Source organism: Trichechus manatus, unplaced genomic scaffold (assembly GCF_000243295.1).
Source record: "Trichechus manatus latirostris isolate Lorelei unplaced genomic scaffold, TriManLat1.0 scaffold00100, whole genome shotgun sequence".
NCBI classification, from domain to species: domain Eukaryota; kingdom Metazoa; phylum Chordata; class Mammalia; order Sirenia; family Trichechidae; genus Trichechus; species Trichechus manatus.
Genome location: NW_004444036.1, coordinates 8,215,259 through 8,229,605, shown reverse-complemented (window position 1 = coordinate 8,229,605; position 14,347 = coordinate 8,215,259). Strand labels below are relative to the sequence as shown.

Below are 14,347 nucleotides of genomic sequence, written 5' to 3'. Positions count from 1 at the left end.
GGTTTTCAACAGGGCAGAGGCGCGATAAGATTTGTGAGGCTGTGGTAGATTATTGGAGGGGTAAGACTGTACCCACAGTTGAGGGGGAAGGTGATAAGGGCCTGAACTGGCAGTAGCAATGAGGACTGACTTGTATTGTCTGTTGATAGGTGAACCTAATATATCCTTAGTTTAAAAATAACTTCTGTCATTACTTTAAGGAGCCTGGTGGAGTAGTGGTTAAGCGCTCAGCTGTTAACCGAAAGGTTGGTGGTTTGAACCCACCAGCTGCTCTGTGGGAGAAAGATGTGGCAATCTGCTTCCATAAAGGTTTTTTTGGATCATTACTTTATGATGGGACTTTCCTGGAAGTACAGACTTCTAAGGATAAAGAAACACTTTAAAACCTCGAAGGCCTGTGTATTGTAAATATTTAGCTTAATCCACAGAATTATCACCGACCTTATCCCTTCTTGGGAGCCCCTGTGCTCAGCAAAGAAAACATAAACATGTGCTGGTAGTCAGCACACTAAAGTTCCCTAAAAAATACTCATGTCTATGAAAGCCCTGGTGGTGTAGTGGTTAAGCACCCAGCTGCTAACCGAAAGGTTGGCGGTTCAAACCTGCCAGCTGCTTTATGGGAGAAAAGTCTTAGTGATCTGCTCCCGTAAAGATTACAGCCTGGGAAACAGTCTGCATCTACCAGCTTCTCCTTGGAAACCCTATGGGCAGTTCTGCTACGTCCTATAGGGTCGCTAGGAGTTGGAATCAACTAGATGGTGCACCACGACAACAACAACATGAAAGCAGTAGGAGGTGCACCTGGATATGTGTGCCATTGGGAGGCCAAGTATGCCTGAAGAAAGCCAGAATTCTGTGTAATGGGGGAAAGTTGAATGCTGATGATGCAGAAGGTACCCTTTCCCTTGGGTCGCAGTCATGCATAGCTCCAAAGCCCGTAGTCCGTGCCCCTTTCTCAGCACTAACCACACAGTTCTTTGTTTGGGTTTTTAGGTATCTTTCTCGTCCACTAGACCACAAGCTCCTTGATCATCCTGCCATTCTCAGAGCCTAGTGCTGTGCCTGGCCCAGGGTAGGCAACTCTGGAGGCGGTGGTTAATAAATGCACTTCTCTTTTTCTAATTTCAGAGTTACTGAAACATGCAAGGTATCTGTTAGAATTGTAGGTCATCCCAGTAAATGCATTTCTTACATCTGCATTTTCTTTGTTTTGTTCTTTAGTTACATGGCGATGAATATAGTCCTGTTTTGGATGCAACGTTTGTAATGGTGGCTCGTGATTCTGAAAATAAAGGGTAATTGCTCTCCCCCCATTCTTTATTTTGAAACATTTCAAAGATACATAAAACTGGAGAGAAGACTATAATGAATTTCCATATACCTGTCACAGTTCACCCATTTAAAGTGTACAGTTTAATGGCTTTTAGTATATTCACAGAGTTGTACAACCTAAGTATGTTTTAATCTAGAACAGTTGTGTGTCCCCTCTGCACCTTTATTATTTCATGTTATTAACTTGTTGAAAGGCTGGATTGGTGGTTCTAGACAGTGTCCCACTTTCTGGGTTTGTCTCATTGCTTCCTCATGGTGTTTTTTGACTTGTTTCTCTATCCTTAGTATTTTCTATAAACTGAAGTTTCATCTAAACCTTGATTAGATTCAGGTTCAACATATTTGGCAAAGGTACTTCATAGGTGATGCTATTTATCTCATATTGCATCATATCAGGAGGCACAAGTTGTCCCATTACAGTGATGGTAAGATTAACCTGTGAGTTCAAGTGGTGGCAGCCTGATCTGTCCATTGGGAGTAACCAACACGGTGATACTTTGTCATCTTGTGAATAGCTAGATCCCGATCAGTCTTTCTCCAATGCTTTTTGAAACTTTTTTTTTTCTCTATCTCCAATGCTTTTAACATCTATTGCTGATCATTGCTTTAATCATTTTCATTGGGGAGCGTATAAGGATTTTCAGATTTTGTCATTCCTACATTCATTAGCTGAAGTGCTATGAAGAAGAGCTTTCTCATCAACTAGGGCAATTTGGTTTGTAAAGGAAAGTCAGGATCAGTGCTTCATTCTTGTCCTTTATTTACATCTTTTTAGGATAAAGAGTTAGTTTACTAGCTAGTAATGGCATGATTTTTCCACTTTTTCTGGCTTTTTTTTTTTAAAAAGTATCATTATGAATTCATGGATTTTTATATATTCAGTGTATTTCATAAATTACAGTCGTTATTCTTCTTGATGCTCAGAGTGTTACCATTTTTGGCCAGTTGGCGCTCCTTTAAGCCAGCTCCTGTGTCCTTTTGATGTATCTCCATTAGTCTTTGATGGCTTCCTTGTTCTCTGGCACAACAAGATGTTTTAGACTTATACATTTCCCACCCTGGACCTGGAATCAGCCATTTCTCCAAACTGGTATTTAGACACCAAAATCTGGACACTAAGACTGTACATTGTTACTGAGTCATTGTGTATAGGCCTTTTCAGTGGACAGAGCTAGGATGTATGTTAAAAACCAACCAAAAAAAAAATCTCAAGAGTTTTTACTGTTATTTCCAAGTTAAGTTTAACCATACAGACAAACTTATTTGACTATGTTTTTTCTCTTACGCTGAATTCTTGGTTCCTAACAACAGTAACACAGTTACTAGTTTTTGCTTTATCCTATGATATACATAAAATGGTTTCATAATAATAATGCCAGTATTATTACTAACAATGAGTCTACTGAATAAAGTTTTAAGATTTCTGTTCAGTTCTTCTTGTCCTTAGAATGCCTCCCATTGAGGATATATAGTCAAAAGACACTTGAAATATTTTTTCTCTGTGCGGCTATGTTACCAACTTGATATACAGTTAAGGTCATTTGCTTCTTTGTTCAGTTCGTAGAGAGTGCTTTTTTTCTTTTTTGATTGAATTTTATCCTTTGAAAATTTAAAACATTTATGCAATTCAAAAGTCAAAACTATATAGTAGGGTATATTTAGAGAATTCTTGGCTTTCATTCTTTTCTTTTGTACCCTGTCTTAGTCATCTAGTGCTGCTATAACAGAAATACCACAAGTGCATGGCTTTAACAAAGAGAAATTTATTTCCTCACAGTAAAGTAGGCTGCAAGTCCAAATTCAGGGCATCAGCTTCTCTCTCTGTCGGCCTTCTCATCAACGCTCCCCCAGACTAGGAGCTTCTCTGCGCAGGGACCCCAGTCCAAAGGACACACTCTGCTCCCCTGGCACTGCTTTCTTGGTGGTATGAGGTCCCCCCTGTCCCTCTGCTCACTTCTGTCTTTTATATCTCAAGAGATTGCCTCAGGATACAGTCCAATCTTGTAGATTGAGTCCTGCCTCACCAACACAACTGCCGCCCATCCTCCCTCATTAACATCATAGAGGCAGGATTTACAACATACAGGAAAATCACACAATACTGGGAATCATGGCCCAGCCAAATTGATACACACATTTTTGGGGGGACATAATTCAGTCCATGACATACCCCCTTCCTTTTATCTACCTATAGGTAACTATTATTTTTGGTTTATCCTTTCAGTGTTTCTGTATGCAAATACAAGCAAATATGTGTGCATATTTGTATCCCCCTGCTGTTTTACATGAAAAATAGCATGTCACATATATTGTTTTGTACTTTTTGCTGCTTTTTAAAAACAGATCTATCAGTATACTCAGAGATTACTCCATAGCAGTACATAAAAATCTTTTTCATTTTTTTTACAGCTGTATAGTACTCTGTGGTAGGGATATACCACAGTTTATTCAGCCAGTCTCCTATTGATGAACACTTGGTTTACTTTCATTCATTTGCTGATCCAAGTAATGCCCCATAGGATTTCCAGGGAGTGCCTGGTGGATTCGAACTGCTGACCTTCTGGTTAGCAGCTGTAGCTCTTAACCACTATGCCACCAGCGTTTCCCCACAATGAAAAATGTGGTCATATTGAATTTTTCCCAATGAATTTTTGGTACAGAGCTCTAGCATTGGGATTGCCTTTACTAATTTGACAAGTGTTGAGATTGCACATTATTCTGCACCTTTTGTCGTCTTATATCATCTGTTAACTGGCTCTCAAGCTTAAGAAATTTTTCAAAAATCATTGAAAGTGTTACTTTTTAATAGGAATGTTTCTTAAAAAAGATTTGTCTATATCAAATTCTTTTAAACCTTCCCATTTTTCCTATTGGCTTATATTATGCTGTCAGAAGAGCTTTAACCTTCTTTTTGGTTGGTCTTGCTTTGGCTAACTCCCTAACCACTCTCCTTTCCTCCCTTCTGCCAGTAGGTTTATGATCTTTAGACTCTCAGAGTCACCTGAGGCACTCAAACTGAGAAAAATGCTCTAGTTGTGGGGAAGAGATTGGAGGCAGGAGTGTTACAGGATTGCTGTTTGTACAGGACAGAGAATAGAGGCCTGTAACAAGTGTAATTTGTACCAGAAACTTGATTTAGGAGTCTGCAATGAGAAATCTTTTCTGCTGCGTGGAAAGCTGACTTGGGAAATCAAGTTAAGATTGAAAAATACCTTGGTGAATCTGTGATCTAACTGAAGAAAAAACACCCATCTACTCCTGCTCCCCCCACTATCCCCAACTGGCCTGCTGCTCCTAGTGGCTGCTGGGGCTCCTTTGCAAGCACTGGGGGCAGGGCTTAATGTTTCTCTCCCAGCTGATGCATTTCAGTTTTCCAAGCTGCAATTTCAATTCTTTTGTTTCCATTGTTGTTTCTATCAGATAGCTTTTAACGGTGGTAGAGCTCTCCTTGAAACCACTTTTCTTGAATACCTTTGGATTCTTATTGGCATTTAAGAGTGTTTACATCCATCACAATGAAGTACTATCCTTTTTCACCCAATTGTTTATTTTGAAAAATTTGACACCTGCAGAACAGTAGAAAGACTAATGCAGTGAATACCCACATACCCTTCAGCTAATTCACCAATTAACATTTTACCGCATTTTTCCTACTCTCTTACTCTAACTTATAAGTACACAGATACACATTTTTTCCCTGACTCATTTCAAAGTAAGTTTCAGATACTTCACCGATAAATAGTTCAGCATGCACCGATAAATAGTTCAGCATGTATCTCCTTAGAACAAGGTAACTCTCCTATACAACCTCAGTGCCTTTATTATATCCAAGGAATCTAACAGTGATAAAATAATACTAATATTCAATTCATATGCAAATATTTTCAGTTGTCCCTATAATATCTTTTATAGCTTTATCCCCTGACTCAGAATCCAAGAAGGATCGTGTGTTGCATTTGATTATCATGTTTCCTTAGACTCTAATCTAAAATAGTCCCCCTACTATTTTCTGTCTTTCAAGATACTGACATTTTCTTTTTTTCCCGTGATTGATGCTTTTTTTTTTTTTGGGTTAAAGTTCCCTTGACTTGATAATTTTTTTTTTATTGTGCTTTAGGTGGAAGTTTACAGCTCAAGTTAATTTCTCATTCAAAAATTTATACACATATTGTTTTGTGACATTAGTTACAATCCCCACAATGTGACAGCACACTCCCCCTTTCCACCCCTGGTTCCCTGTGTCCACTAGACCAGTTCCTGTCCCTTCCTCCCTTGTCATCCTGCTTTTGGACAGGAGCTGCCCATTTGGTCTCATGTATCTGATTGAACTAAGAAGCACATTCCTCACGTGTATTATTTTTTGTTTTATAGTCCTGTCTAATCTTTGAAGAGTGGGCTTCAGGAATGGTTTCAGTTCTGGGTTAACAGTGTGTCCAGGGGCTGCTGTTTCGGGGGTTCCTCTAGTCTCTGTCAGACCATTAAGTCTGGTCTTTTTATGTGAATTTGAGTTCTGTTCTACATTTTTCTCCTGCTCTGTCCAGGACTCTGTTGTGTTCCCTGTCAGGGCGGTCATTGGTGGTAGCTGGGCACCATCTAATTCTTCTGGTCTCAGGCTTGTGGGGTCTCTGGTTTTTGTGTCCCCTTTTGTCTCTTGGGCTAATATTTTCCTTGTGTCTTTGGTGTTCTTCATTCTCCTTTGCTCCAGGTGGGTTGGGAACAACTGAGGCATCTTAGATGGCCGCTTGCCAAGCCTTAAAACCCCAGATGCCACTCACCAAAGTGGGATGTGGAACATTAATAAACTTTGTTATGCCAGTTGACCTAGGTGTCCCCAGAAACTATGGTCTCCAGACCCCCACTGCTGCTACTCTGTCCCTCAAAGTGGGTGTGTCCAGGAAACTTCTTTGCTTTTCCTTTGGTCCAGTTGTGCTGCCTTCCCCTGCAAGATACTGACATTTTCGAAGAGTTTAGGCCATTTGTTTTGTTGAATGTTCCACAATCTGTATTTGACTGTTTCCCCATGATTAGACTCATGTCAAACATTGACAAGAGGCAGTATCCTTTTTATAATATGAATTTTTTAGTGTATAGGTAAGTCCGTAACCAAGAGAATCCCTTAATTGTTCCAGTGTTTTTGTGTGGAGCAGTCAGTAAGCATTATCCAAAACAAATAGGTGAAGACATTAAAAGTAGTGGATAATTGTTCATCTTCACCTTTTATTAAATAATAGCATATTTTAAACTATATTATTTTCTTTTTTTAGTAATTTGTTTTATTTTTGTTGTTGTTGTTGTTGAGAATATACACAGCAGAACATATACCAATTCAACAGTTTCTACATGTACAATTCAGTGACATTGATTACATTCTTTGAGTTGTGCAACCTTTCTCACCCTCTTTTTCCGAGTTGTTCCTACCCCATTGACAGAAACTCACCGCCCCCTAAGTTTCCCATTTAATCTTTCGAATTGCTGTTGTCAGTTTGATCCCATATAGGTAGATCTTAAAACAGCACAATGCTCAAGATAGACCTTTTTGACTAGTTAAGCTAAACTATTGTTTAGTTTTTAGATGACTTCAGGGGATGTTTTTGGTTTAAGGTAGATTATCTCAGGGCAGTAATTTCAGGGGTTCATCCAGTCTCCATGGCTCCAGAAATTCTGTTGTGCATTGCGCCCTATTTGATCAGGATTCTTCTATAGAATCTTAGATTGAACTGTTCAGTAGTGGTAGCCAGGCACTATTCAGTTCCCCTGGTCTCACAGCAAAGGAGACAGTTGTTCGTGGAGGCAATTAGCCACACCTAAACTATATTATTTTCTTTGCTTCTCTTTAGGCCAGCATTTGTAAATCCACTCCTCACTGAAAGCCCAGAGGAAGAAGAGCTTTTTGCACAAGGAGAATGTATGTTAATTTGTTTACAAAAAGATAAATTGAAAAAGTACCTTAATTATACTGCAGAGAATATTATCTAAGATTATATGTGGACTCTTTATACCAGTCGAAGGTCTTATTTATTGCAAGATTTTATTGAAATTAAAAATACCTTTTTACTTTATAAACCAAACCTGTTACCGTCAAGTCAATTCCGACTCATAGTGACCCTGTAGGACAGAGTAGAACTGCCCCATAGGGTTTCCAAGGCTGTAAATCTTTTTTTTTTGTACTGTTGTACCCTTCACCAAAGTTACCACTTACCTATTGTCTATTTAGTATTCCCCCCCCACCCCTCCCATCCCTCGTAACTGTCAAAGATTGTTTTTTGTGTGTAAACTTTTTCATGAGTTTTTACAGTAGAGGTCTCATACAATATTTGTCTTTTTGTGATTGACTTACTTCATTCACCATAATGTCTTCCAGTTTCACCCATGTTGTGAGATGTTTTGCAGATTCAGCATTGTTCTTTATCGTTGTGTAGTACTCCATTGTGTGTATGTACCATAGTTTGTTTATCCATTCATCTGTTGATGGGCATCTAGGTTGTTTCCATCGTTTTGCTATTGTGAACAATGCTGCCATGAACATGGGTGTGCTGTAAATCTTTACGCAAGCAGATTGCCACATCTTTCACCTGTGGAGCTGCTGGTGGGTTCAAACTGTCGACCTTTTGGTTAGCAGCTGAGTGCTTAACCACTGTGCCACCAGGGCTCCTTTTTGCTCTACAGGGTTTGTATTTTGAAAGAGTTTGTTGATCAAACAGTATTTATTAAGTAATTTGTTTTCTCATTTTTAATGAAGTGGGAAAAACATCTTTCATGAAATAACTGTTACTTAGGGCTCTAGATCAGAATGGTAACAAGTAGGCCCACAATAAGCTGGTGTAATTTCCATCTAAAAGCAAAGAATTACTGGAAATTTTATGTAGTCTGTGCAGCCTCCTTTTGGATATATGTACAATTTGCAGTGGGCCTTTCGAAGTCCTGAAACACTGCCTTTGTAGGATCCAAGAGACCCCAGGTCAGGACCCCAGTACTGTAGTGAGACCCTCCTGACCACAGCTCCTTTTTATTTACCCATGTTCCAGTGAACAAGGGGAGAAGGATTGCGTTCAGCTCCACGTCGTTACTGAAAGTGGCTCCCAGTGCTGAAGAGAGGACCACCATACACGAGATGTTTCTTAACACACTGGATTCAAAGTAAGTTAGGATGGTGAGACTGCAGATAGGGAAAGCATTTAAACATTGGCCTTCTCCAGGCCAAGCTTGGGAATTGTTTTCAAATGTCTTACTTTTCAGCAGCAAAAACATGGGATTGACAGGATTTAATACATCTCCATTTGTACAGGACTATAAGTTTTCGAAGTCGAGTTTTGCCACCTAATGCAGTGTGGATGGAGGATTCAAAACTGAAGAGCTTGCTAGTTTGCCATCCTCAGGTATTGTAATTTAGCGAGAAATCTTCTGAGTGGGATAGCTGGCATTTGTGATACTCGTCTAAGATTTGATACACCTCTAAACTGACACCCCCATTGTATGGCATTAATTCTTTGTTCTGCATATGAAGGCGCCCACACGTTTGTATTTATTAGTATTTATTTTATGTCCTAAAGGAGCGGAACATTTTCAATCGGATCTTTGGTGGTTTCCTTATGAGGAAAGCATATGAACTTGCATGGGCTACTGCTTGTAGCTTCGGGTGAGTTATATTTAAGGCAGTCTAACTTCTGGGAGGTCATTTATACCACCACTGAAATGAAACATTTTGGACCAGTCTGGATGTGTTTGGGAATACGTTGTGTTTTTAAACAATAAATACTATACTGATACCAGCTGAGTTTGATCTTCATTTTAGAGGACTGTTGCTCTGGCCTTGTAAGTTAGTACATTAACAACCTACTGAGAAAAGAAGGTGATATTATGCATAAGGGAAAAGATACGGTGATTTGGCACTAGTCTGGTCATAATGGCATCTGTTACCATTCCTGTTGGTATGCTGTTATGATTTCCCCCTTCTCTAAGTTTATTCTTTGTTCATATTTATTTTTCATAAGCCAGTTGTTAGGGAAACAATAGAGATCATGTGAATTTTGCAATGGGCAACCAACTACTCCTTTACCCCAAATTCTGCCTTTCCCCAATAGTGGTTCCCGACCGTTTGTTGTAGCAGTGGATGATATCATGTTTCAGAAACCTGTGGAGGTTGGATCACTGCTGTTTCTTTCTTCACAGGTAGGTATATGATGAGAGGTGGAATACTGTTTGTTTTGTCCTTTGGGCCTAGAAGAGAAGTTTCTGTATCCTAAAGCCACTGTGTCTCTTATGATTGCCTTTTTTTCCCTTCTAATGTGATTGACTGACTGTAGTATCTATAATTTCTTAGGTTTGCTTTACTCAGGACAATTACATTCAAGTCAGAGTACACAGTGAAGTGGCCTCTCTTCAGAGTAAAGAGCATACGACCACCAATGTCTTTCATTTCACGTTCATGTCAGAAAAAGAGGTTCCTTTGGTTTTTCCTAAAACATACGGAGGTAAGCAGCGATTATTGCTTGTCCCTAACAAAGGGAAGAACTTAAGAATTTATTTTCCTTTTAAGTTGTTGTAGAAAGTATATAAATGCATGTCAGCACAAAAGCATATCTTTAGGAGATTTTGCTTTTGAGTTTTCACGGCCCTGAAGGCCAAAGATACCTCATGGCCGACAGGCAGCTGTTGCTGCTCTGCCCAGGTGACTGTTGTCCGAAGGGCTGGTGCCAGCTACAGGCAGCCACTGGTGGTCAGAGACTGGCCCAGCCAAGGGAAAGAGGTGGAAATTATGGACTGCTCCTTTTGGTACCCTGCACACTCCCTGGACCAACAGTGCATCCCTTTCTCTGGTTTTGCATTCCCATTGCTGTCCCAGTGTTCCCAAGTAGTCCTGGGTTTGCATGCTGATTTTCTAAGGTGCTGCAAATTTCTCCAGGGTTATCTTTCTTATGTTTCAGAGTCCATGTTGTATTTAGATGGGAAGCGGCATTTCAACTCCATGGGTGCCCCGGTGAACTTGATGGGAAAAAACTACCGTGTGGAACCCTAGGAAAAGTCTCACTTGTTGAAAACCAGCAACCTTCAGTAACAAGTGTTTAATGAAGGCCTGATCAAGTGTTTTGGCTTTACTGTTATTCTCCTGCTCCATAGAGAAGAAGAGTGTATTTAGTTTTTAGAATGATCAGAAAAGCAGAATGAGGGAGTGGCTGGGTGGGGTAGAAGAGAGAAAAGAGTTATTAAACAATAAATACCTTCAAAACAATTTAGTTGTGAACCTGTCAGCTTGACTCCTATCTGCCAAAGAAATTAGGGCACAGTACCTTTTTACACAATTGGGCACATTCTTTTCTTACACATATATTGATTACAACTACCAATGTAGGAGGTTTACTGCCAAGGCTTTGGCATTCTTTAAAAACCTTATCTTTGCTGCAATTCCCTTATGTTGTCTACAATCCCAGCAACTCTACGTGATTCTTTTGTGTTTTGCCTCTGTATTTCCCAGCTTTTGTTGTTAGCAGAGGGTAGATGAAAACCTGGGGTAAAGGGATTCAGCAGAAGATGCTGCATTTGTAAAGATTTGTGGGAAACTTTAGATCTAAAGTCATACCACTAGGAAGTGCTTAGAGATGATCTAGAAGAGGAAACAAAGGACCATTTGTTCTGTGTTCATTCACCTCTGCTAGGGGTTGGGCAGGATATATCTGATTAAAAAGCAAAAAATAATAATAATAGCTGCTTATACTTACATAGTATTTACCATGTGCTAGGTACTGTTCTAAGCACCTTACATAGATTAGGTCATTTATGTCTTCCAGCAATGCTACCAAGTAGGTTCTATCGCTTCCTAATAGGGTTAGGCCACTCAGGAAACTGAAGCACAGAGAAATTAAGTGACTGCCTCAGGGTCCCACAACTAGACGATGGTGGTGCTGGGATTCAGAATCAGGCAGTGTGGGTCCAGTGTACTCTTAACCAGTACACTATACTGCTTTCAAGGAGTATAGCAAGGGAGATCATACCCAATATAACAGTGTAATCTAGGAACACAAAAGGAGGTATTTCCATTGATAAGCAGTCAAAATAGAGTTTCCTCCTTGATGGGAAGTATATCAAGTTCAGAAGAGACAGAAAATAGGCTACATAGAAGAAAAAAGTAATCTCTGGAAAGGTGCTCCCAGGAGCAATTTTTACTTTGGGTTCTAGATCAGTGGCCACAAACTTGGCTCTGCATCAGAATTAGCTAGAACACTTTTAAAAAACAATTCATTTCAGTTTATGTAATATTTATGCACAATGGCATAGTCTTGAGAACAAACACAACTATCTCTTTTTGTTGTGCCGTCAAGTGGATTCTGACTCATAGTGACCCTGTATGACAGAGTAGAACTGTCCCATATGGTTTCCTAGGCTGTCATCTTTTATTTTTACTAAATTTTATTTATTTGGTGGTTGTTGTTGAGAACACAACTGTCTCTTGGAGGCATGCAATTTGACTCATGGAGTCAAGGTTCTCTCCGTGCTGTGTTACCATCCTGCTTGGAGCTGGCAAAGCTAGATGGTTAAAAGGAAGGGATGGGCCCTGGGGAGTTTTTTGTGTGTTAAGTGGAGTTCAGTTAAGAGACCTTCTATTGCACGCTAGTGTATAGATTATACATTATATATTTAACCATTCATTGCTGTACACTGAAGCTTTTTCTAGGGTTTTTGTTTTTGTTTTGCTGTTATTAACAGTGTTGCAGTAAATATCCTAAATAGCTAAAACATTTGACCCCTAAATTATTTCCTTAGGAAAAATGTAGAGAACTGAGGTGTCTAGGTCAAATGCTGTGCATATGTTGAAGACTTTTAATATGTTATTTCAAGTAACCCCCCAGAAGGGTTGTACACATTCACTTGTGCATCAGAAATTTCCCTGAACTTTGTCAAATTTTATCCTTTTCTTTTTTAAACATCTTTGCCATTTCAGTAGGTGAAAAATGACATGTGTGTTAATTGTTTTCTTTGAATTCTATTGAGATTAAACTTTAAAAAATGTTGTCTTTTTAGTTAAATTGCTTGTTCAAATAATTTTGGATATTAGAATGTTAACCCCAAATCTGTCATTACTACCAATACAAGTATTTATGTTATAAGAACTAGAGGTTTTTATTTTTAATATAGGACTTTAGAAAATGACATATAGCAAACTATGAAGGATAGACAGTAGGTTCTAAAGGAACAGATGAGAACTTTTATCCAGTACCAGAACTGCCAAGAGTAGTGTCAGGGTCTAGCATGGATCCTCTTTTTTTTTTCTTTTATTATAATTTATTTTATTTTTGGTTGTTATTGAGAATATACACAGCAGAACACAGACCAATTGAATAATTTCTACATGTACAATTGAGTGACATTGATTATATCCTTTGAGTTGGGCAACCATTCTCATCCTCCTTTTCTGAGTTGTTCCTCCTTCATTGACATAAACTCATTGTTCCCTCAGGTTCCTATCTAATCTTTTGAGTTAGCATGGATCCTCTTAATGTGGATTGGACATTGTTTTGTAGTGAATAGTCCGTGTTGAGTTATCACAGTTTTACTTCAGGCATGTATTACTAAGTTCTTAGCTTTTGCTTATGCATTTCTTCAATGTGCAGTCTTTGAGGATGGTGCCTTTATCATTGATTTCTTTAGAAGAGTTCACTTCAATCTAGCTTGCCTTGCACTGTGTTGGTTGTGCTCATGTGATGCTGTAGATCTCCTGTTTCTTGCGGTAACCCCAATACTCTGTGTTTACACGTTCCCTTTAGCATCTGCATTCTCTCTCGTATGATCTGCTTTCTCTCACCTCTTTGAATAGAGCCAGGAGCTTGATTCCTGAAGAAGGGAAGCTCTCCCCCAAGCCCCCTCCTCAGGTATTTCAACTTTTTATTTTTATTTTCAATGCATTTGTGAAGAGGCTGACCTTTTAATCTTTCTGAAGACATATTTGATTCTGTGGGATGGCTAGGCTCTCCTGGGAGGTTCTTCTGCTCCATGTGGCATCAGTTCGGGTCAATGAGCTGTGTTTGGCTGGGAGCTCAGCTGGCAGCTCACTTGGGGCTGGAACATAAGGTGCCTGAGCCAGGGTGGTTAGACTGGGTGGGGGCTGGCCAGACAGACTCCCAGGTCCTAACCATGCCATTTTCCTGCCTCAACTAGTGAGATGCTCTTTTATAAAAGTTTTATGGACAAAAAACTTGGGAAATACTGCATGGCACAACCCCCTTTGGCATTTCATAACTCATATTAGCTTACTAGAGACTCTTTGAAAAGTAGGACCATTAAAAAAAAAAACTTTGTTTAATCAGTTTTTATGAAACCTATTTGACCATGGACCTCTTTTTTTTTTTTTTAACTCCTAAGAACAAATTGAACACGCTTGGAGTTTTTATAACTTAGAAAACTGGGATCTTACAGTTTTCTATTTTGTCACATGAAAAGGCAGTATTGTCCAAGGAGTAAGTTGTTATGCCCTCTTTTGCTATGAAGAATCAAATATTAGTATTATACTTCTTAAAACCCAATTTAGGATGACAGTTTAGATCTGACTGACCTTTACAGTTTTTAAGGGTTGGCAGTCTTGCTTTTAACAGCAATATAATTGCTTGCTGTCACTGCTGATATTTTATACAATGTTAACTTTACAATAAACTCTGAATAATAATCTTTTAGCATTATGGCCTTCTTTACAGATGAGATGAGGGAGATGAAAGGAACTGTGTCAGGAGGATGGTAAAGGTTAGTTTATAAGATACCTGCCTCCATTTTGACACAATCCAGGTATGTGTTAACTGATTCCTGTTTCTGGTCAGGAACCTCAAGCTAAAATTCAATAATGCTTGATGCTTTAACATTTAGAAGTAATTAGAGATTCTTTATTTGGTTATAGAACCTCATGGCAACTTTTATGTTAGTGAAATGTGGTACAAATTTGGGTGAAAAATCAGTTACAAGATGTAATCATCATAAAATAAGAATTCTTATATATGGCTAACACATGTTGGATTCTTACTATATGGTAGGT

At 39.0% G+C, this 14,347-nt stretch overlaps 1 protein-coding gene across 2 annotated transcripts in view; it reads left to right on the top strand.

The window, feature by feature from the left end:
• ACOT9 (acyl-CoA thioesterase 9) overlaps positions 1–12,652 on the top strand; it is a 30,514-nt gene extending 17,862 nt beyond the window's left edge. The window contains exons 8-15 of one of the 2 annotated variants that reach the window (XM_023737292.1): positions 1,222–1,295; positions 7,170–7,237; positions 8,358–8,469; positions 8,618–8,708; positions 8,883–8,968; positions 9,414–9,501; positions 9,653–9,803; positions 10,257–12,652. In XM_023737292.1, coding sequence (XP_023593060.1) covers positions 1,222–1,295; positions 7,170–7,237; positions 8,358–8,469; positions 8,618–8,708; positions 8,883–8,968; positions 9,414–9,501; positions 9,653–9,803; positions 10,257–10,348 — 762 coding nt within the window. In that variant the 3' untranslated portion in view covers positions 10,349–12,652. The remainder of the gene's footprint in view (positions 1–1,221; positions 1,296–7,169; positions 7,238–8,357; positions 8,470–8,617; positions 8,709–8,882; positions 8,969–9,413; positions 9,502–9,652; positions 9,804–10,256) is intronic. The other variant, XM_004382853.3, reaches the window with a different exon arrangement.
• The last annotated feature ends 1,695 nt before the right edge of the window (positions 12,653–14,347 follow it).